Here is a 22,544-nt window from a genome sequence, read left to right on the forward strand (position 1 = left end):
AGTTCTTCTCTAACAAAGAGCTGGCCGGGCAATCCTGTACAGGTCATTTACACTTGTTTGGTTCACTTCCTTACTTACAAAGCAATTAAAGACCATGCTCCTTTTCAGCTTTTAGAAATTAAAACATTTAGTAAATAATGAATCTGGTCATATTCTAATACCAAAGCCAGCCTTACTTTAGACTTGCTACTGAAATCCTCCAAGTCTTCACAGAAACTTATATTCAACTCAGTTGTAGTTCTGGGACTGCTAAATTACTTGAGTAAGAATTTCATGTCATGTGATTCTTTCAGCAAATACCTGGGCTCCTGTGAACGGTCTGCACCAGGCTTAGGTCAGTTCTTATCGAATTCATTCTTTAGTTGAAAACATTATGTACAGAAATTTTCATTTTAACTTGGATTTCTACCCAATGGAAGTCTTTGCCTATTATATCCTCAAAACTGTGTAACAAAAAAATGTATAAAACATTATTGAGCTAAAAATCCAATGTAGTGTTCTAATTCCTGCTCATTGGATCACCTGTGGTTTTAACGATTCACGGTTTAAAGCTCTTTTCCTAAATTAATTCTCCTAATATTTTCTAAAAAAGGTTTGATAAGCAGTATTTTATGAGCCAAAACTTATGTCAGGACTCTCCAGTTCATACCCATTTATACTGCCAATTAAAACTTTACCACGAAAGAATTAACTCAAGTACTTTATTTTACCTTTCTAAACAACCAGCAATAGTAACTCAAAAATGTGTCTGGTAAAATTTGGGCTTCCCAGGTGACTCAGTGGTAGATAATCTGCCTGCCAACACAGGAGACATGGGTTTGATCCCTGGGTCAGGAAGATCCCCTGGAGGAAGAAATGGCAACCCGCTCGAGTATTCTTGCCTGGAAAATTGCATTAACAGAGGAGCCTGGCGGCTACAGTCCACGGGGCTGCAAAAAGTTGTACATGACAGAGCATGCATGCACACGCTGGTAAAATTTACATATAAAGTTTAAATATCTTCATTTTTCTTTCCTTGTTTCCTTCTGTCCTGATGCTCATCAAGGTGACATTACACTCTGATCCACCACTGCCAAGAGTTATAACCTAGATCTAGAAATTTAAAAGGACTTTTTTGATATAAGAATCTTTGTCTCTGATTTCTCTATTTGACTTATTTGCCCACGTCAAATGAGGAATTTCAGACTTTTCCATGCACTACACGGGAGGCACTGTTGTATATAGCTTAAGAATACAAACTGTTGTTCCTTAGATTGACTTTGCATTCTTGCTCTGCCACTTATTAGTCATGGAAAGAATAATTAACCTATGATCTACAAAATGAGATAATTAATAGTACTTCTACCTATGGGGCTATTATGATGAAAAATGGCTAAGTTCCATCAAAAAAACTCATTGTCTAAAAAGATGACAACGAAAAGTAATATAAAACCCTAGACTGGATCCTGTACTGCAGGAAAAAAATGTTATAAAGGATGTTACCAAAACAAGTGACAAAGTCGTAATACAGGCTGTAAAACACTAAATTTCCTGAAGTTGATGACTATCTGTGGTTTCAGAAGAGAATATCCTGTGGCTCTTAAGAAGTACACATTAAGGTATTAAGGGGTAGAGGAGCAAGATGTATGCAATCTACTCAAAAAAATAATTTCATGTGGCAGTGGCTGGAAAAATGTGGCAAAATGTTACAAATGGGTGGATGCAGGTAAAGGGTGGGTATATGAGAGTTCTCCCAATTACTCTCATAACTTTTCTCTAAGTTTAAAATTATCTAAAAATATCTTTAAAAACAAGCTTTGACTCCATTTACCCACTCTTTCCAATTAATGCTCGATTATTCCCTTCCATTCACAGAAACATCTTGAAAGTTGAGTATAATCACCCTGTTCCCACCCCCCCCTTCCCCCCCAACACTATATTCCATGAGACTGAGATTTCCTTGTTGCCAAACCAAATGGTTTCTTCTTGGCCTCATCTTAATTTCTCCACAGTGCTGAAAACAGGCAACAATTCTTTCACCTCTTAGCCTGTGGCAATATATCTCCTTTGGTTTTCATTTTACCTTGCTGACCCCCCCACCCCTAAATATCCCTGGCATCTTTCTTCTATCTACATAATCTATCCAGTTTGTGCCAATGAACAGCCCTTTGAATTGCAGACTCAAGATTCTAACGTCTTGTAAGATTATTTACTTGTTTATTAAATGGATATCTCAAACTTTGCTGGCTAAAACAGAACTTGATTTTCTTCATCTCACTCAAATTTGTTCCTCCTCCAGTTGCCTATTATTAGTAAATGTTACTAGTGTTCATCCAGTTGTTCATGCCAAAATACCAAGGTGTCATCCTTGATTTCCCTTATATTCTACACTTAAACCATCAGTCAGTTCTGTCGAAATATACTCTTAAAATATACCTTTAAAATATACTCTGACCACTTTTCACCTATACTGTCTACCACAGTCCAGATACCATTTTCTACAAAAGTAGTCTAGTCTAATTGGTTACCTGGCCTTCCCTCTTGCTCACTTCCAGTCCCATTTTTTGAGATGAAGCAGCAAAAATGATCAAGTTAAAGTTGCAATTATATCTTCTCTCCATCAAAACTGTCCAATGGTTTCTCTTCACAATTAAAAATAAAGCCTCATATTCTTAGCATGGGCTTCCCTGGCAAAGAATTTGCCTGCAATGTGGGAGACCTGGGTTTGACCCCTGGGTTGGGAAGATCCCCTGGAGAAGGGAAAGGCTACCCACTTCAGTATTCTGGCCTGGAGAGTACCATGGACTGTACAGTCCATGGGGTCGCAAAGAGTTGTACACGACTGAGCGACTTTCACTTTATTCTTACCATAGCCTACAAAATTGTTCCTAATGTGGGATTCTGTCTCTCTCTGAACTAATCTCCTAGCAGACTCTGTCCCCTTTTCCAACTATGCTCCACACCAGTTTTCTTATAGTTCCCTGATGTTATGCTTTTCCCTACTTAAGAGTCTTACTTTTGCTTGTTCCATCTTCAAATATTGATACTGCTCACTTCTCAGACTGCCTTTTTTAAATGTCATATTTGGCCAGCAATGTTTTCTTCCCTCTCTCTCTACCCGCTTACTATTTCTTCTCACTGCTTTAATCAATACCTATTTTTTCCCCCTTTCTCTTCATTAGAAGAATCTTTAAATGAAAAATTGGTATCTGCTGCTTCTCACTGTATTAACGTAAACAATACAGATGAAATTCAAGTTCCCTTCAAGTACCTCTCCTAATCCTGGTCTCTTCCCCAAAGGTACTCTAATATTCATTTGATGCTGTATCCTTACAGAGCCGTTTTGGGGGCATTTAAATACATATCTTTACGTCAAAATAAAATGAATTTTACTTTGGTTCTATAAAAACTCATCTAAAATATGCCCTAGCTTTCCTACTTATTATATTTAGCTCTGGTTTGGTAATGGTTTAATCGCTAAGTCATGTCCGACTCTTGCAACCCCATGGACTGTAGCCTGCCAGGCTCCTCTGTCCATGGGAATTTTCCAGGCAAGAATACTGGAGGGGGTTGCCATTTCATTTTAATTTTATACCATTACAAGCAATTCATTCTTTTAACAAATATTTACTGACTGTCTATATTCTAGGCACTGTTCTTATTGCAAATAGAGCAATAAAGAAAACAAAGGTCTTTGCCCTCTTGGAGCTTACATTCATGTAAGAAGAGAAAAGACAATAAACAGAATATTTAGTGCTAACCTTTCTGTAAAGGCCTAGAAAGTAAATTTTCTGCACTTTGCAGACCATGTTCAGGCCAAATACTAAGAATATGTCTGTTATATAGTCTTTCTATTTTATAATCCTTAAAAAAATGTAAAAACCATTCTTAGCTCATAAGCTGTACAAAAACAGGCCACAGGGCAATGGAGATCTAGCCTGTTGACCCCTAACTGTGTGTTAGAAGGTGGTATGTAGTATGCACAAAGTAAAAAAGAATCCAGGATAAGGGGGATAAGGGGATAGGATGCAGTATTAAACAGTGTTTAGAGAATGTGAGAGCTGAGCAAAGGCCAGTGGGTAAAAGGGAAAGTGGTAGTGGGAAATGAGGTCAGGGAGGTAAGGAGAAAGGGAAGTGGGTTGGGTAGATTATGTAGAGCCTTATAAGTGATCGTAAGGACTAGATTTTCTGAGTCAAAGGGGGAACTACAGGGCTTTGAATGGAGAAGTGACAGAGACTGTATTAATCGTAAAAGGTTTGCTCTGGCTACTATACTGAAGGAAGACTGTAGGCAGGAGGGCAGGATACAACAGGGAGACCAGATAGAATCCTAGTAAGTAATCCAAAAAGATATGATGGCTGTGGTTTGGACCAGGATAAGGGTAGTGAAGAGGGTGAAGCATGGTAAAATTCTGGATATATTTTGATGATATAGGGGAAAAAAAAAGCTGTCTTGATGGAATGGATGTGTCAAAGAAACAGCAAAGTCAAGAACAACTCCAGTATTTTAGTGTGAGGTACTAGGAGGATGGAGTTGCCATTGGCAAACAAAAATGGTGAAGTCTGTGGGTAGAGCCAGTACTGGGAGGAAGTTTAGGAGGTAAGTTACAGACAAGCTGAGCCTGAGGCCTATTATTAGACATTTAGGTAGAAATGTCAAAAAGGAGTTGAATATGTACGGAATTAGAGAGAGAGAGGATAAAGATCTAAATTTGGGCACTGCTAACTTATACAGTGGAAGTGAGAAATAAATTTAAGGGCCTAGATCTGATAGATAGAGTACCTGATGAACTATGGAATGAGGTTCGTGACATTGTACAGGAGACAGGGATCAAGACCATCCCCATGGAAAACAAATGCAAAAAAGCAAAATGGCTGGGTGAGGAGGCCTTACAAATAGCTGTGAAAAGAAGAGAAGCGAAAAGCAAAGGAGAAAAGGAAAGATATAAGCATCTGAATGCAGAGTTCCAAAGAATAGCAAGAAGAGATAAGAAAGCCTTCTTCAGCGATCAATGCAAAGAAATAGAGGAAAACAACAGAATGGTAAAGACTAGAGATCTCTTCAAGAAAATTAGAGATACCAAGGGAACATTTCATGCAAAGATAGGCTCGATAAAGGACAGAAATGGTATGGACCTAACAGAAGCAGAAGATATTAAGAAGAGGTGGCAAGAATACACAGAAGAACTATACAAAAAAGATCTTCACAACCCAGATAATCACAATGGTGTGATCACTGACCTAGAGCCAGACATCCTGGAATGTGAAGTCAAGTGGGCCTTAGAAAGCATCACTACGAACAAAGCTAGTGGAGGTGATGGAATTCCAGTTGAGCTCTTTCAAATCCTGAAAGATGATGCTGTGAAAGTGCTGCACTCAATATGCCAGCAAATTTGGAAAACTCAGCAGTGGCCACAAGACTGGAAAAGGTCAGTTTTCATTCCAATCCCAAAGAAAGGCAATGCCAAAGAATGCTCAAACTACCGCACAATTGCACTCATCTCACACGCTAGTAAAGTAATGCTCAAAATTCTCCAAGCCAGGCTTCAGCAATATGTGAACCATGAACTTCCTGATGTTCAAGCTGTTTTAGAAAAGGCAGAGGAACCAAAGATCAAATTGCCAACATCTGCTGGATCATCGAAAAAGCAAGAGAGTTCCAGAAAAACATCTATATCTGCTTTATTGACTATGCCAAAGCCTTTGACTGTGTTGATCACAATAAACTGTGGAAAATTCTGAAGAATACCAGACCACCTGACCTGCCTTTTGAGAAACGTATAGGCAGGTCAGGAAGCAACAGTTGGAACTGGACATGGAACAACAGACTGGTTCCAAATAGGAAAAGGAGTACGTCAAGGCTGTATATTGTCACCCTGCTTATTTAACTTCTATGCAGAGTACATCATGAGAAACACTGGGCTGGAAGAAGCACAAGCTGGAATCAAGATTGCTGGGAGAAATATCACCTCAGATATGCAGATGACACCACCCTTATGGCAGAAAGTGAAGAGGAACTAAAAAGCCTCTTGAGGAAAGTGAAAGAGGAGAGTGAAAAAGTTGGCTTAAAGCTCAATATTCAGAAAATGAAGATCATGGCATCCGGTCCCATCACTTCATGGGAAATAGATGGGGAAACAGTGGAAACAGTGTCAGACTTTATTTTTTTGGGCTCCAAAATCACTGCAGATGGTGACTGCAGCCATGAAATTAAAAGACGCTTACTCCTTGGAAGGAAAGTTATGACCAACCTAGATAGCATATTCAAAAGCAGAGACATTACTTTGCCAACAAAGGTCCGTCTAGTCAAGGCTATGGTTTTTCCTGTGGTCATGTATGGATGTGAGAGTTGGACTGTGAAGAAGGATGAGGGCCGAAGAATTGATGCTTTTGAACTGTGGTGTTGGTGGAGACTCTTGAGAGTCCCTTGGAATGCAAGGAGATCCAACCAGTCCATTCTGAAGGAGATCAGCCCTGGGATTCTTTGGAAGGAATGATGCTGAAGCTGAAACTCCAGTACTTTGGCCACCTCATGCGAAGAGTTGACTCATTGGAAAAGACTCTGATTCTGGGAGGGATTGGGGGCAGGAGGAGAAGGGGACGACAGAGGATGAGATGGCTGGATGGCATCACTGACTCGATGGACATGAGTCTGAGTGAACTCCGGGAGTTGGTGATGGACAGGGAGGCCTGGCGTGCTGCGATTCATGGGGTCACAAAGAGTCAGACACAACTGAGCAACTGAACTGAACATTGAGATGGCAACTTCCCTGGTGGCTCAGTTGGTAAAGAATCTGCCCACAATGCAGAAGATCTAGGTTCGATCCCTGGGTGGAGAAGATCCCCTGGAGAAGCAAACCGCAACCCAGTCCAGTATTCCTGCCTGGAAAATTCCTTGGACAGAGGAGCCTGGTGGGCTACAGCCCATGGGGTTAAAAAGAGCCAGACACGACTGAGTGACTGAGCATATATGGCATTTAGACAGTATTTAAAGCCATGAGACTGAATGAGATTACTAATGGAGTGAGTTGTGTGAAACACAAAAAACAAGGCCTGAGCTCTGGGGCTCTCCAATACTAAGTCTGTGTAAAGAAAGGCAAAGGAGAATTACAAGGAGCCAGCACTGACGTAGGAGATAACCAGGGGTGTGAGTTATCCTGCAAAGCTCAGAAGAAAGAGTTTCAAGATTAAGAGAAATAGCTCTGTCAAAGGTTGCTGACAGGTCAAGTAAGATGAACAGACTCAATAACATATGGCATCTGGCGACAAGGAAGTTACTGGAGAAACTAAGGAACTGTCTCAGCTCAGAATGGTGCAAAGGCCTGATTGGAATGGGTTTGACAGAGTATGGGAGGAGAAAAGGGCAACAGCAAATATAGACAACTCTCTCAGGGAATAATGCTGCAAAAGGAAACCAAAAATATGGGGAAACAGGTGGTAAAGAGTGGATCAATCTTTTTTTTTAACATAGTAGAAATAATAGCTTGTCTCTTTGCTGATTGAAATAATCCAGTAAAGGAAAAAATTAATGTGGAAGGACAGAAGCTGAAGCAATTCCTTGAGCAGATGATAGAGGAGAAAGGATGGGATCTAACACAGAAGCAGACACAAGGACACAGAACAGCTCATCTAACAAGCAAGAAGACAGCATGTACTGACACAGATGACCATAGTTCACGGGGCAGTGGAAGTGTGTGGAAGTTTGCTGACTGCTTCAGTTTTCTTAACAAAATAGGAAGCAAGGTAATGAACTGAAAATGAGGATGGGAAAAGACATGTTGGAGGTTTGAAGAAAACAAGATACAAAATAGTCATTGAGAAAAGTAGGAAAGCGAACAGACCAGGAAAATACAGTATAATCAATAGGCAGCATAACAATCCACACGAGGTATGTGGTCATGTGTGGCTGTATTTTCTTCTAGCCATTCTAAGATACCTAGGGGCAGGTGCAAAGAAAGCAGAGAGTTGGTTTTAACCAGTGTGTGGTTCTACTAAACAAGCGAAGAGCAAGGGAGTCATCCAAGGGAGTGATTAACCATGGAATTTAAACTGAGTAAGAAAGGAAGTAAAAACAGCAAGAGGGTGAGTGGCAGGGACACAGTAATAGGATCAATAAACGGGCGATTCCATCGGGGTAAAGAGAAAGTCGGCTCTGAGATACTAACTAGGAGTGAACTACTAGATAGGAAGTGTGGTCAAAGAGCAGAAAACGTGAAATAGCAACCACAGAGGGACTGCAGTTACTGACAATGCAAGAGGGAAAACTTTGGGAATGAGTGACTGAGATAAAACAGAGGTGAAAGGAACACTGGAGGAAAAATCAGGGATGCTTGATCTAATTTCAATGTAAAGACTGAGTGGTATTGAAGAGAGGGGCAGGAGCCTGGAGCAAAAATAAGAGAGAAATGAGGAGGAATGACCTTAATGTTAGCAGTTGATAGCAATCATAAAGGGAAGTAGTCACATAATCCGAGGACATAATCCAAAACTAAGGATTTTTAGGCAGAAGGGAGGGAGAACAGTAGCTTTTTCAAGCTTTGGATTTTGCAGATGAACGCACAGTAGAAGAATATGAAGAGCTGGGATGGGGGTTAAAAAAAAAAAAAGGAGCCAAATATAGACCTTTTAATGATTGAGTGTAGAGGAGATAAAAGGTGACCTGAAAGTCTGGAGGTTCTGTGGCTACTGACAAAGACTTCCTTGAATATACATCATTCCTGATATACCCATGTGTTTCTCTAAGAAATAGAAACTGCTCAAGTCCAAAAAGTTTTTACTTGAAAATTAAAATGGCTGTACTGATTTATTCAATGTTTGCATTTCCCTTCAACCTTATCAATACATTCTAGCAAAATACATTCTACATTCTTATCACTTTTGCCAATCTGATGGGTAAAAAATTTTTTCACTGTTTTACTTTGCATTTCCCTATTTGTGGGGTAGAGCATTAATTTCATGATTATTGGCTAGCTGTATTTCCTTGTCTACGAATTTGCCCATTTAAAAAATGAATCCTCCTATTAGTTTAGAGCACCTAAAATTAACCTATTTTTCTATTCTTAATGAATCACACAAATCAACACTGCAAATTTCTTGTTTCAAATCTTTCAATGGCTCATGCTAGGGCAATACAAGGTTCAGTAAGTATCTCCTCCTGAAATCCCTCTACTGTATACTAGAAATTCTACTTCAGTTCAGTCACTCAGTTGTGTCTGGCTCTTTGTGACCCCATGGACTGCAGCACGCCAGGCTTCCCTGTCCATCACCAACTCCTGGAGCTTGCTCAAATTCATGTCCATCAGGTCGGTGATGCCATCCAACCATTTCATCCTCTGTTGTCCCCTTCTTCTCCTTAAAGCCTACCAATCAAATCTAGTCACACCCCTTGGTTTCCATATTGTCTATGGTTGCTTTTGCACTACAGTGGCTAAGTTTGGTTTGTCTACAAAGCGGAAACTATTTACAGGGTCTCATCAGATTTATATCATAAAAGCTTTACCTACACTTCATTGCACTTTTTTGATTTACATCTCTCTCTCGACAGTAGGATCTAAATCTCTTGAGAAAAAGGGACAATCTCAGCACTAAAAGTGCTCATTAAATGCATAAAGGGCACAATGAAGTCCTCCATAATTTGGCATCTTTCCATCATTTTCCTATTGCCAGTTAAAATAAACTATATTTTTACTTCATTAAGTATTTTTTAAAAACATTATTTCTAATGGCAGTATAATGATCCATGTTTTGTATTCACTTACTTACGATTTTGATGGATACCACCTATTCCTAATTATTTATTTGCACCTATTTTGTACACTTACAATCTGGTGAAGTATTTCTCTCCCCTAATTCCTTCCCTAGTAAAGACAAAAGCAATGGAATCTTGACCTTTCTGGGATCAATCTTTTCACTGTAGTGGTTACTTTGGTATTTGAGGTTTCAGGGACTTCACCAATAATTATTTCACTAATGGCTTCAGAGTGCTTCAAAGTCAACTACAAAATGCAACTAAAAATTTTTTTTTGCTTTAGTTTTCAGTATAAAATTATTTTCACACACCTTGTTGATACTTACTCTCCTTAACATATTTTTTTTTTCTTTTCTATTAAGACTTCAGTTGACACTTTGCCAGGGACTTCACTAAACATGTTTTTCAATTTAGTTATTTAATGGGCCTTTGTCATTTCTCTTAACCTCCATATTTGATGGATTTGTTTTCTCCTCCTCTAAGAGGTCTTTACTAAGAGCATTTCACCCACAAATGCTTGCTGCAATCATTTTAGAAACCAGCTTTATATACTCCTTATCAATTACACCTCATCCTGGTAAAGAGTTGTTTTTTTTTTTTTTCTTTTAAAAATACACCTGAATAGTTAAACCTTATCTGTTTTAAAACTTTGCAAGTCATTCATTCATTACTTCCAGCTCAGTTTACTATCTTCAAAGTGTGGTCTATGGGGCTTCCCTGGTGGCTCAGCAGTAAAGAATCCGCCTGCCAATGCAGGAAACATGGGTTCTATCCCTGGTCCAGGAAGATCCCACATGCCGGAGCAACTAAGCCCTGAGCTCCGCAACTACTGAGTCTGTGCTCTAGAGCCCTGGAACCACAACCACTGAAGTCTGCATGCCCTAGAGCCCGTGTTCTGCAACAAAAGAAGACACTGCAATGAGAAGCCCGCACACCACCAAGTACAGAGCAGCCTCTGCTCCCCGAAACTAGAGAAAAGCCCGAGAAGCACTGAAGACTGAGAGCAGCCAAAAATAAATAAATAAATAAAATTTAAAAAAATGTGGTCTATGATCTATAGTTAATAGATTCACCGTTAGAGTGAACTATAAAATACATTTTAAGATTCTGCATTCATTCAATGTATACATATATTCATTACAAGATTCTGAATATGTGTGTCACATAAAACTTTACAAATAAAAGAATATGCATTTCATAATCATGCAGATTTAGATTCAGATTCAGCCAAGAACACTCTTGAGTCTCTGGGCAAACTACTTACCTACTGATACTTCAGTTCTCCCGTAAGTAAAATGGAAGTAACTATCATGTGTAAAGCAACAGGGGGCTAAGATAATGAGCATACTGTATGTAAAAGTACTAATGTATGCCAAATGCCTACAAATGATGACTATCATATTACATCATCATACAACAGAAAAAAAATGTTAATTCACTCTCTCTTCCCTTTCAACTCAAGCAAAAGGGCAATAAACGCTGTGCTCCTCAATTTAATTCCATTATTAAATTCCCTTAAGTAAAAGCAGTTTGGCAATATGAACTGAGTTTTTGGATGTTCATATACACTGACCCAATATTTTCACTTTGGGAAATCTATTTTAATGAAATAATCTAAAACAAAGAAATTGTTTTTATGTATAAGGATGTTCATTGTAGTGTTTATTATAACCGCAAAAATATAATAAAAAAAGAAACTTGCTAACTGTTCAACAGCAAAATGTTTATGAGAAATTCATAAAAACATCATGTGGTTATTTAAAAAGATGCTGACAAAATAATTTCACAGCATGTCAGAATGCTTATGGTGCTAGGTGAAAAAAGCAAAATTATTAATATAAAAGTCTCAACTGTATAAAAATCAAATAAACTGAGAAAAAATATTGGAAGGAAATGTATCAAAGGGCTTAATTACCTCATGGTCCTGATATTTGTGATCATTATTTTATGGTTGCTTTCTACAGTTTTCTAAAATACCAATGACCATGTCAAAGATGATGATAATAAGTTATTATTTATGAAGTGTTTACTACATGCCAGGCCCAGTTCTAAGAACTTACTATATTACACTGAAAAGACTTGCTTTGTTTTAAAATTTTTACCATTAAAAAGACATATGATGATTCAAATCTTGTAGTCGTTCGGATATTAGATTTCCTTCAGCTTTCCTTCAATTCTGAGTTCAAATATTTGCTCAGCTATCAGGTGCCATTTTGGAATGAGATGTAGCCACCATTCCTGTATTGGTTCTATCTACTGCAAAAAATTCTAAGACAAATCTGCACCCTAATTTCCCATTCTAGTATCTCATTTAACCATTAAGATTCTGGAACTCTTAACATTATTACATAGTACGTCAAATAATTCTAGTAAGGAAGTCTTGAAATAAGCAAACGTGGCTTCTGAAAACTCTTTCCCACCCTAAGTCCCATCTGTGTGCTAAGTCGCTTCAGTCATGTCCTGACTCTTTGGGACGCTATGGATTTAGCCTCTCCATGGTACGTTCCAGGCAATAATAGTGGAATAGGTTGCCATGCCCTCCTCCAGGGGATCTTCCTGACCCAGGGACTGAACCTGAGTCTCCTGAGGTTCCTGCATTGCAGGCAGATTCTTTACCACTAAGCCACCGAGGAAGCTCAACACCCATCTATAGAACTACAAATCTACAGTCACCACTTCTGCAGACCTCTGTCCTCCATTGTAAACTCCTCACCCTCTACAATCCAGGAGACCTCTCTTACCTGCCAGCACTCACCAGAGAGCTATCATAGCACTGGCTGAATGGAACCAACTAAGAAAGATTTTCAACACCTGGGGAATTTAGTTAGCTGTCTCTTAGCTGTCTCTGATCCTACCTTTCTGAAGCTGGAATTATTCTACACTGTTTCTAAAAAACTCTCACTTTGATTTTCTCAGCTTTTTCACCTTTTTGTTTTTTAGGAACAAGATCTTTGACACCAATATGTATTCAAATATCAGTTTTAGGAAAAAATTCATAATTTATATCCTGGGCAAAACAAATAACTCCCACTTATTGCTGTGTTCTTCTCTGCAGTTTATATTTGATAAATTTATTTCATTATATATGTCACTTGGTTTGGCTTCCTTTATAACCAAATTCCTTTTCTTAAAAACAGTGTCTGCAGTAATCCAACATGGTTAACTGCAAGCAATTCTTCTAAACATAATACATTTATATTTCAATGCAGTTCATTTATAGGATTTAGAAAAACAGAATTCATGAGATGGCTTTAACATTATATAAAAAAAACTAGTCATAAAAACAATGGATACAAAAAGTTTTGATAATGGAAAGATTTACAACCGGAATCATATATATTTTTACCAAAATCTTATCCTGATCACAATATACAATGATAATAAGCTATACAACTTTAAAATATTTTAAGATACTTCTGTGGGAGGAATTCAGTAATTCCCTGAATATCTAGGATGAAAATGTAACAACACCAAGGCTAATCTGGTAGGGGCCTCTTTTAGGTAAAAGAAAGTGGATCACTAATAGTTCATTAGGCTCCCGTTAAATTAGGTGAACTGCCGAACTGTTAACGCATTTATGCATTGTATACAGTGCAGAGTAAAAAAGAAATCTGCACCTTCAAGCTAGTGTTTCTCTTTTGCAGTTCCAAGTTTTCAACTTGGCAGAGTCATTCTCTAAGAAAAATAGGTGCAGGAGAGGGTAAAAATGGAAAACAGAATTGATTTCAAAATACGGAATCCTCCCTTGATTAAGTATAACTTATTTACCATTCTAATATGAAAGCTTTGACAAAATAGAGAAACTTAAAACCAAATGTAACTTTTGTTATCCTAAAAACGAGCATGTCCGGACAGCCATTTTACAGTCTTGCATTTTCAAATACCTACTACACGATACAACTTGTATTTTTTAAAAAATCTTTCCTTTAGGTAAAAAAAAAAAAAGCACCATTTATACACTCATCATTCAAGCTACAAGCTTCAAGGCAGGATTGCTACTGAGAACTGTCAAAATCAATTTGTGGACAGTCTCCAACTTAATTTTCTATATTTTTATCTGTGGAAGAACGGAACTGATTAGTGATGGTTAAGGTAACGCGCTTAAAACTATGCAATCCTTGTAAAATCTAGTTGATTCTTAAAATCTGAAAACAAGTTAACAAGCGATTGCTTTCAATAGGAAGAAAACCACTCCCCAAACAGGTTGCTTGTGGCGTGGGTCCGCTTCTCAGCAGCAGTTCCCTGGGGCGTGTTCGCGTGGGAGAAGTACAGAAGGGCAGAAGTGCAAAAAACACACACCCACGCAAAACCCGTACAGTTACAAACATTAAAATTATGTAAACATGTCGTGAAACCACGAGTCCCCAAGGGGAAAAAAGCCGCCTGGAGACAGCGATCAGCCGTCGGAGTGTGGAGGCGGTGGTGGGTGCGGGCCCAGGACAGCCGAGCAGAGGCGGCCGGGCGGGGACAAAGAGCGGGCATCCGGGGCAGCGCCCGACGGTGCCCAGAACCCGCGGGGAGCAGCTGTCCCGGGGTCCTCAAACGCCGCGGTTCAGTCAGCGCCCTGAGGCGCAGACCTTCTTCCCGCCACCCCTCAGGGGCTACGGGCCCTACCCTCGGACACCTGAAGAGCCGCCGCCCGCCCCCTGTCCGGATCCCCAAGGACACCTGGGCCAGCAGCTGTTGGGCTTAGAACCGCGCCGCCGCCGCCGCCGGGCTCCAAACGGCCAGGCTGGCACCGACGAGGCGGCGGCGCCTCTCCCCGCGGCCGTGAGGCAGCTTGCGAACAGCTTGCCTCAGTTCCCGCCCTCCAGTCAGGGGCCGCGCACCCTCACGCCACCTACCCGGTCCCACACCATCCCAGAGGCCTCCGGCGCTCGGGCCCTCTGCCGAAGCGGCGCTGCCTCTCGTCCGGGGCCTGAAATGGCTGCGGAACAAAGAGAATCTGGGCTCCGCCGAGCGCCGGTCCGATTGGACGGGGGGCGGGGCCCGCCGCGGGAACGTTCGGCGGCGGTCGCCTTGGCAACGGCGCCGGGGCTGGGAAAACCGCGGCCGGGGGACTGCGGGGCCTAAGGACCTGCGCCCGGCAGCGCGTGGCAGCGGTTTCTAAGCCCCCGCTGCAGGCTCGGGCCTCGGGCCTCGGCCCGCTGCCGGGCTCCAGCTCGCGCCTCCTGCGGCCGGCTCGCGGGCCCGAGCCTGTGGCTCAAGGAGGAGCCGCTGCTGACGCTGCTCTGCCCTGTGAGGCCTCGGACAAAATGGCCCTGCAAGTGTGGCTGCCTCTGAGCACGACGGCCCTTCCCCGGGACCAACTCCAAAGTGACAGCCCTGCCCCGGGAGCCTATTTAATACCGAATGTGCCGCATATTCCACAATAATACAGTTCCATCGCCGCTGGTAAAAAGCAGAAATGTCTTCAATGGCTAGATAGGGTGGACGCTTGTCCGCGAATATTACAGGATAGCTTTTGAGGTATGCTGTGTCTGACACATCGACTGCTGTGTAGGTGAAATTAAATGCTTTCTAAAATTAGGTTTTACGTCTTCAGGCGTGTATTCATATAAAAGTGTCGTTTCTTGCTGTTAGAAGTAACAGGTTCTCCTCTCCGTAACAGGCCATCACGAGAAATTAAAATGTCTTCTATTTTCTGAACAGAAAAATATTTATACTTTATACAAATGAGTATATAAAGGCAGACGTTTTATATACTCATTTATAATAATGGTAGTGAGTAGATAAATAGTTCCCTTCTCCACATTATTGTTACATATAAATTTACTACATGTGAATATTTTAAATATTATTTCCTAAGGTGAGGATGCCGCTGATAATATTCTTCCTCACGTGGTCAATGTGTGTAAAAATACCAGCAGTTTTGACTAGCCTACTTGCAAATGTTGTATACATTATGTTTTGAAAATGTGTGGTGGTTGTTGCCTTTCAGGTATATCTAGATAAAACTGTAGTACCAATACTAGAAGTGTGTTTTTCATACTGAGACATCTTATTTGTTAATAAACTTGTTAATTTTCATTTGCAACAACAGTCATTTTATGAAAAAATGTTTATTTAACTTAGACTTTGAGTATAAAAGGAGCTTTTCTATCATTAGGAAATTGAACATAGAAAAAATATTTTAAATAACTAAAATATTTATAATTATGATTAACATTTTCTAACGGTAATTCAGTAGCAGTTCCATGCAGTAGTGTGAAGCAAAAAGAGACCCCTGAGAGAGGAATAGGTTATCAAGAAAAAAAATCTTAATGTCAACCTTCCTAACTGGTAGTTCAGTATATCTGCAGGGATATTTATCCAAAATATGTATATTTATCCAAATAACAAACATTATATTTCTGCGTTTGAGAAGTCCTGTCATGGAATAGGGAGCCTTGTTCTCTACAAATCAGGGTGTATGTGGTATTTGTATGCTACTGTACTAAAGAAAAATAACAGGAATACTTTTAAAATGTGTAGGATTGGCAAATAATGACAGGTGTAAAGATATATTGACTAAGCAATTACTAAGGAATTTGCCTGACTAATAGTTTGGAAATAGTTGAATTGGAAAGAAGTAAAGTATTATTTAATGTATGTGAGAAGATTTATTGACCAAGATATTTTGAAAGGAAAAAATACTGATTATCAATATTTTGAAATTGAGACTAGGCAAATTAAATATCTGTTCTTTTATAAAATGTAAATGAAAATGAATTAAAATTTTAATATAAAATAGTTCTGTATTGGATACAGAGATATTTAGACATGTAGGCTTTTAATATTTGTCCTTTAGGTTAAATTAAAAATACCTGTTTTAAACAGTAAATCTTATCATTAACAAGGATTTCTTAACACAGCTTATTTTATTTTAAATTTCCTGTTATTTTTTCCTCTTGGCACAATTAGCCAAATGAAGTAGCATCTAATCCAGGAGTGTTTTCTCTTCACATCCAAATACAGTACAACAGTGCTCATGTTATAAACTTTTAAGAATTGTTGGTATTTTTAATGACATATACTGAAATTAAAAATAGTAAATAAACTTTGAGTTTAACTTCAGAACCATTACAGATATCATATTTTAAATTTCTGTATTAAAATTTATTTCTTAGGTAAAAACATGACCAAGATAAAATCAAGGCATGATAGAAGTTACAAAATAGTATTAAGGGAGAAAACATACCTATAAGCTTTCACCTTGGAAAGAAAAGATGCTTACTCTGTAGGTTGTAGCACTGTCAAATCAAGCATGAATCTCATAAGCAGAGGCTCTGTATGCACTTACAGACACTTTCAGTGTGGTCCTTCTGAGCGTCACTTTGTCTTAAACAGGATTAAATAAGATAAAGTATATTAGGAGCTTATTAGCAGAGTGCCTGACAGATAGTTGGAGGGCAATAAAAGATAGTATTATTAGGTATTAACACCTATAAAAGAGCAGAGGTTTGAGAAGGAGGAATGGTTATTGAAAAGATAATAGGTCTGGAAATCCAGAAATTGTTAAATATTTTTAATAGTCAATGATTAGTGAGTATATAGAAACTCAGTAAGATAACTGAAACTATCTATTAGATACAGGGAAGCTTTTCAAATAGAAAACTTCTGAGAAATGCTTCCATTTTACACTTCTGGAAAGTTGTGGATTCTCACTAGATCCTTTAACACTAGGTAGTTTAAGGAAATGCCTATTGCAATATGTTCAGATTGGCAATAAGTAAAAACATTTAAAAAGTAATTATATAGAGGAATTTAATTCAAATGTTGGAAAAGGACAGTTGTATTCAATATTCAGATATTTTTAAATAATCTATAAGCATTTCTCACTTAAAGCAAACCCAATTTATAGTTTGTACAGAAGAGATATACAAGGGAATTATTATTAACTGGGAAAAGATGAACTTCAAAGTTCCTTTAACTATTAATATCTCCTAGTGATTAAAATATGATTCTATTTATAAAAATGTCTACTTAGACTTCTGCTTCTGGGAAGATGGAGTAGACCTACTTTTTGCTCTTCTCACAAAGTACAGCTGAAATCCTTGAACATTACACACAAAACAAGCATACATTTTACACATAAAGCATTACACATATGTTACACATAAAACATCCGTGAAAGAGAGAAAACAGACTAGCTAAGGTCCTGGAAACCCAAGGAATATAAAAATTAGTTACCTGAGTTTTCTTTTTGCCTCATAGATCCTAGACTTGAAACTGAAGAAGCTGGCTACTTGGAAGTGTCTATGGTGCAGACCAAGAAAGACCCAAGAAAATATTCCTCTCTTTAGCTGAAGGACCAGTAAAGGGGCAGTATAGCAGACAGAAAACATTTAGACAATAAATGCTCTACTCCAGACAAAAACTAAGAAAAAAATATGACTCCTGTCCCCTAATTCATGCTAGCAAAGGTCTGGTGGAGAGCCTAGACTTTCATCTCAACTTCCCCTCACCTCTTCTGGTGTCAGAGAAAGTTAAGTAGGGAGTTAGGACACTCATCCCACTAACCAGTAATGGGAAGCCTCCTATCTTGGGTGTCAGTGGAGGCCAAATAGGGAACTTGGACTTCTTCCCCAACCTGGCAGTAATGAGGTGGTGCCTGCTCTCCACCCCCACTTCCACTTGGAATGCTGTGTCAGAAAAAGCCAGCTAAAATAAAAGATTTAAATAAGATCTAAAATCTCATAGTACAATACCCTCAATATCTAGATTTCACCTGAAAATCAATGATCATTTAACGAACTAGGAAGATTTCAAACTGTATATAAAAAAGACAATAAATGATAAAACCAAGATGAGAGTGTTCTTAGAATATCTGACAAAGATTTTAAAGCAGACATAGAAATCTGAGAAATGCTTCTCTGAACAGCTACAAAAACACTTGAGACAGAAAAAGAAAATCTTCAGCAAAGTAATAGGAGATATTAAAAAGAACCAATGGAAACTTTAGAACTAAAAATTTAATAATTAACTAAGATCATGGCATCTGGTCCCATCATTTCATGGCAAATAGAAGGGGAAAGGGTAGAAACAGTGACAGATTTCTTCTTGTGCTCTAAAATCACTGCGGATGGTGACTACTGTCATGAAATTAGAAGATAATTGCTTCTTGGAAGGAAAGCTATGACAAATCTAGACAGTGTATTAAAGAGCAAAGACATCACTTTGCCAACAAAGGTCTGTATAGTCAAGGCTATGGTCTTTCCAGTGGTCATATATGGATGTGAGAGTTGGACCATAAAGAAGGCAGAGTGCTGAAGAATTAATGCTTTTGAACTGTGGTGTTGAGAGTCCCTTGTACTTCAAGGAGATCAAACCAGTCAATGCTAAAGGAAATCAACCCTGAATACTCATTGGAAGAACTGATGCTGAAGCTGAAACTCCAATACTTTGACCACCTGATATGAACAGCCAACTCATTGGAAAAGACTCCAATGCTGGGAAAGATTGAATGAAGGCAGAAGGAGAAGAGGGTATCAGAGAATGAGATGGTTGGATGGCATCACCAATTTAATGGACATGAACTTGGGGAAACTCTGGGAGATGGTGAGGCCTGGCATACTGCATTCTGTGGGGTCACAAAGAGTCAGATGTGACTTGACAACTGAATAACATCAACAGAAAACTAAGTGGATGGGTTTAACAACACAATGGAGGAGTACAAGGAAAGAATCAGGGAACCTGTAGATAGATAAATAGAAATTATCCAATCTAACAATAGAAAGAAAATAGATTTTAAAAAAAATGAGCAGAGTTTCATGGAGTTAAGTGACTAAAGATCTAACATTCATGTCATCAGGGTCCTGGAAAGAGAAAAGAAAGAAGGTGGGCCTAAAAATACTCAAAGAAATAATGGCTGAAAACTTCTGAAATTTGACAAAAGACATACATCTACAGTGTATTTTTAATGAAGGTCCCCAGACAGCTAAATGAGGGAAAGAGTGTTTTCAACAAATAGTGCTGGGACAACTGAGTATCCTTACACAAAAGGGTAAAATTGGACCCCTACCTTGTACCATTTACAAAATTTAACTCAGAATGGATCATAGAACTAAATTTAAGAGCCAAAACTATAAAATTCTTGGAAGAAAACATGGAAGTAGATATTTGTACCTTGTGTTAGGAAAAGACTTCTTAGATATGACATCAAAAGTGCAAGCAACAAAAGAAAATACTAGATACATTGGACTTAAATAAATTTAAAACTTTTGTGCTTCAAAGGATACCATAAAGAAAGTGAAAAGGCTACCCATAGAATGGGAAAAAGATACTTGCAAGTCACATATCTGATAGACTTTTTTAGAATAAAGAACTCATATTTCAATAATATAAAGACAAATAATCTAGTTTAAAATAGGCAAAAGATCTGTACAGGCATCTCTCCAAGTAAGACACATAGATTGCCAGTAAGCATTTGAAAAGATGCTCAATCTCATTAGTTATTGTTCAGTTGCCCAGTCATGGGCAACTGGGCAAACTAGACTCTTTGCGACCCATGGACTATGGCATGCCAGACCTCCCTGCTTCACCATCTCCCAAAGCCTGCCCAAGTTCATGTCCATTGCTTTGCAAACTAGACTCTTTGCGACCCCATGGACTATGGCATGCCAGACCTCCCTGTCCCTCACCATCTGCCAAAGCCTGCCCAAGTTCATGTCCATTGCTTTGGTGATACCATCCAGCCATCTCATCTTCTGACAGCCAACTCATTGGAAAAGACCCTGATTCTGGGAAAGATTGAAGACAGAAGGAGAAGAGGGCAACAGAGGCTTCTGACGCCCTCTTCTGCCTTCAATTTTTCCCTGCTTCGGGACTTTTCCAATGAGTCATCTGTTTGCATCAGATGACTGAAATGCTGGAGCTCCAGCTTCAGCATCAGTCCTTCCAATGAGTATTCAGGGTTGATTTCCCTTAAGATTGACTGGTTTGATCTCCTTGCCGTCTAAGGAGTCTTCTCCAGCACCACAGTTTGAAGGCATCAATTCTTCAGTGCTCTGCCTTCTTTACAGTCCAGCTCTCACAACCGGATGTGACCACTGGGAAGACCATAGCCTTGACTATATAGACGTTTGTTGGCAGAGTAATGTCTCTGCTTTTCAACACACTGTCTAGGTTTGTTATCACTTTCCTGCCAAGAAGCAATTGCTTTCTGATTTCATGGCCACACTCACCATCCTCAGTGATTTTATAGCTCAAGAAGAGGAAATCTGACACTACTTCCACCTTTTCCCCTTCTGTTTGCCATGAAGTAATGGGACCAGATGCCATGATCTTAGTTTTTTTTTAATATTTAATTTTAAGCTGGCTCCTCCTTCACCCTTATCAAGAGGCTCTTTAGTTCCTTTTCACTTTCTGCCATTAGAGTGGTATCATCTGCATATCCCTTATGGCAGAAAGTGAAGCAGAACTAAAGAGCCTCTTGATGAAAGTCAAAGAGGAGAGTGAAAAAGTTGGCTTAAGCTCAACATTCAGAGAACTAAGAGCATGGCATCTGGTTCCATCACTTCATGGCAAATAGATGGGGAAACAGAGGCTGACTTTATTTTTGGGGGCATCAAAATCACTGCAGATGGTGATTGTAGCCATGAAATTAAAAGACGCTTACTCCTTGCAAGGAAAGTTATGACCAACCTAGATAAAATATTAAAAAGCAGAGACATTACTTTGTCAACAAAGGTCCGTCTAGTCAAGGCTATGGTTTTTCCAGTAGTCATGTATGAATGTGAGAGTTGGACTCTAAAAAAAGCTGAGCGCCAAAGAATTGATGCTTTTGAACTGTGGTGTTGGAGAAGACTCTTGAGAGTCCCTTGGACTGCAAGGAGATCCAACCAGTCCATCCTAAAGGAAATCAGTCCTGAATATTCATTGGAAGGACTGATGTTGAAGCTGAAACTCCAATACTTCGGCCACCTGATGTGAAGAACTGACTCACTGGAAAAGACCCTGATGCTGGGAAAGATTGAGGGCAGGAGGAGAAGGGGACGACAGAGGATGAGACAGTTGGATGGCATCACTGACTCAATGGCATGGGTTTGGGTGAACTCCAGGAGTTGGTGATGGACAAGGGAGGCCTGGCATGCTGCAGTTCATGGGGTCTCAAAGAGTCGGACACGACTGAGCGACTGAACTGAACTGAACTGATCTGCATATCTGAAGTTATTGATGTTTCTCCCGCCTATCTTATTTCCACCTTGTAATTCATCCACCTGGCATTTCTCATGATGTGCTCAGTGTATAGATTAAATAAACAGAGTGACAGCAGACAGCCTTGTTGTAATCCTTTCTCAATCCTGAATCAGTTAGTTGTTCCATACAGGGTTCTAACTGTTGCTTCTTGACCCACATGCAGGTTTCTCAGGAGACAGGTAAGATGGTCTGGTATTCCTTTCTCTTTAAGAATTTTCCACAGTTTGTTATGATACACACAGTCAAAGGCTTTAGCATAGTCGATGAAATAGGTGGATATTTTTCTGGGATTCCCTTGCTTTCTCTGCTGCTGCTGCTAAGTCGCTTCAGTCATGTCCGACTCTGTGCGACCGCATAGAGAGCAGCCCACCAGGCTCCCCTGTCCCTGGGATTTTCCAGGCAAGAACACTGGAGTGGGTTGCCATTTTCCTTCTCTATGATCCAGCAAATGATGGCAATTTGATCTCTGGTTCCTTTGCCTTTTCTAAAACCAGTTTCAACATCTGAAAGTTCTTGGTTTGCATAATACTGAAGCCTAGCGTGCAAGATTTTAAGCATGACCTTACTAGCATGGGAGATGTGTGTAACTGTCCAATGGTTAGAACATTCTTTAGTACCAAACTTCTTGGGAATTGGG

General features: G+C 39.4%; 1 protein-coding gene and 1 long non-coding RNA gene across 5 annotated transcripts in view; one reads left to right on the forward strand and one right to left on the reverse strand.

Annotated features, from left to right (window-relative positions):
- Positions 1-14,669, reverse strand: part of TNPO1 (transportin 1) — a 93,869-nt gene extending 79,200 nt beyond the window's left edge. For all 4 annotated transcript variants that reach the window (XM_024981409.2, XM_059878803.1, XM_059878802.1 and 1 more), the window contains 1 exon segment: positions 14,572-14,669. In XM_024981409.2, coding sequence (XP_024837177.1) covers positions 14,572-14,586 — 15 coding nt within the window. In that variant the 5' untranslated portion in view covers positions 14,587-14,669.
- A 135-nt stretch (positions 14,670-14,804) lies between these two features.
- LOC132343203 (uncharacterized) lies at positions 14,805-21,986 on the forward strand. The gene is made up of 2 exons (XR_009491912.1): positions 14,805-15,226; positions 17,924-21,986. It is a non-coding gene; the product is annotated as an uncharacterized lncRNA (long non-coding RNA).
- The last annotated feature ends 558 nt before the right edge of the window (positions 21,987-22,544 follow it).

Source organism: Bos taurus, chromosome 20, assembly GCF_002263795.3.
Source record: "Bos taurus isolate L1 Dominette 01449 registration number 42190680 breed Hereford chromosome 20, ARS-UCD2.0, whole genome shotgun sequence".
NCBI lineage: Eukaryota > Metazoa > Chordata > Mammalia > Artiodactyla > Bovidae > Bos > Bos taurus.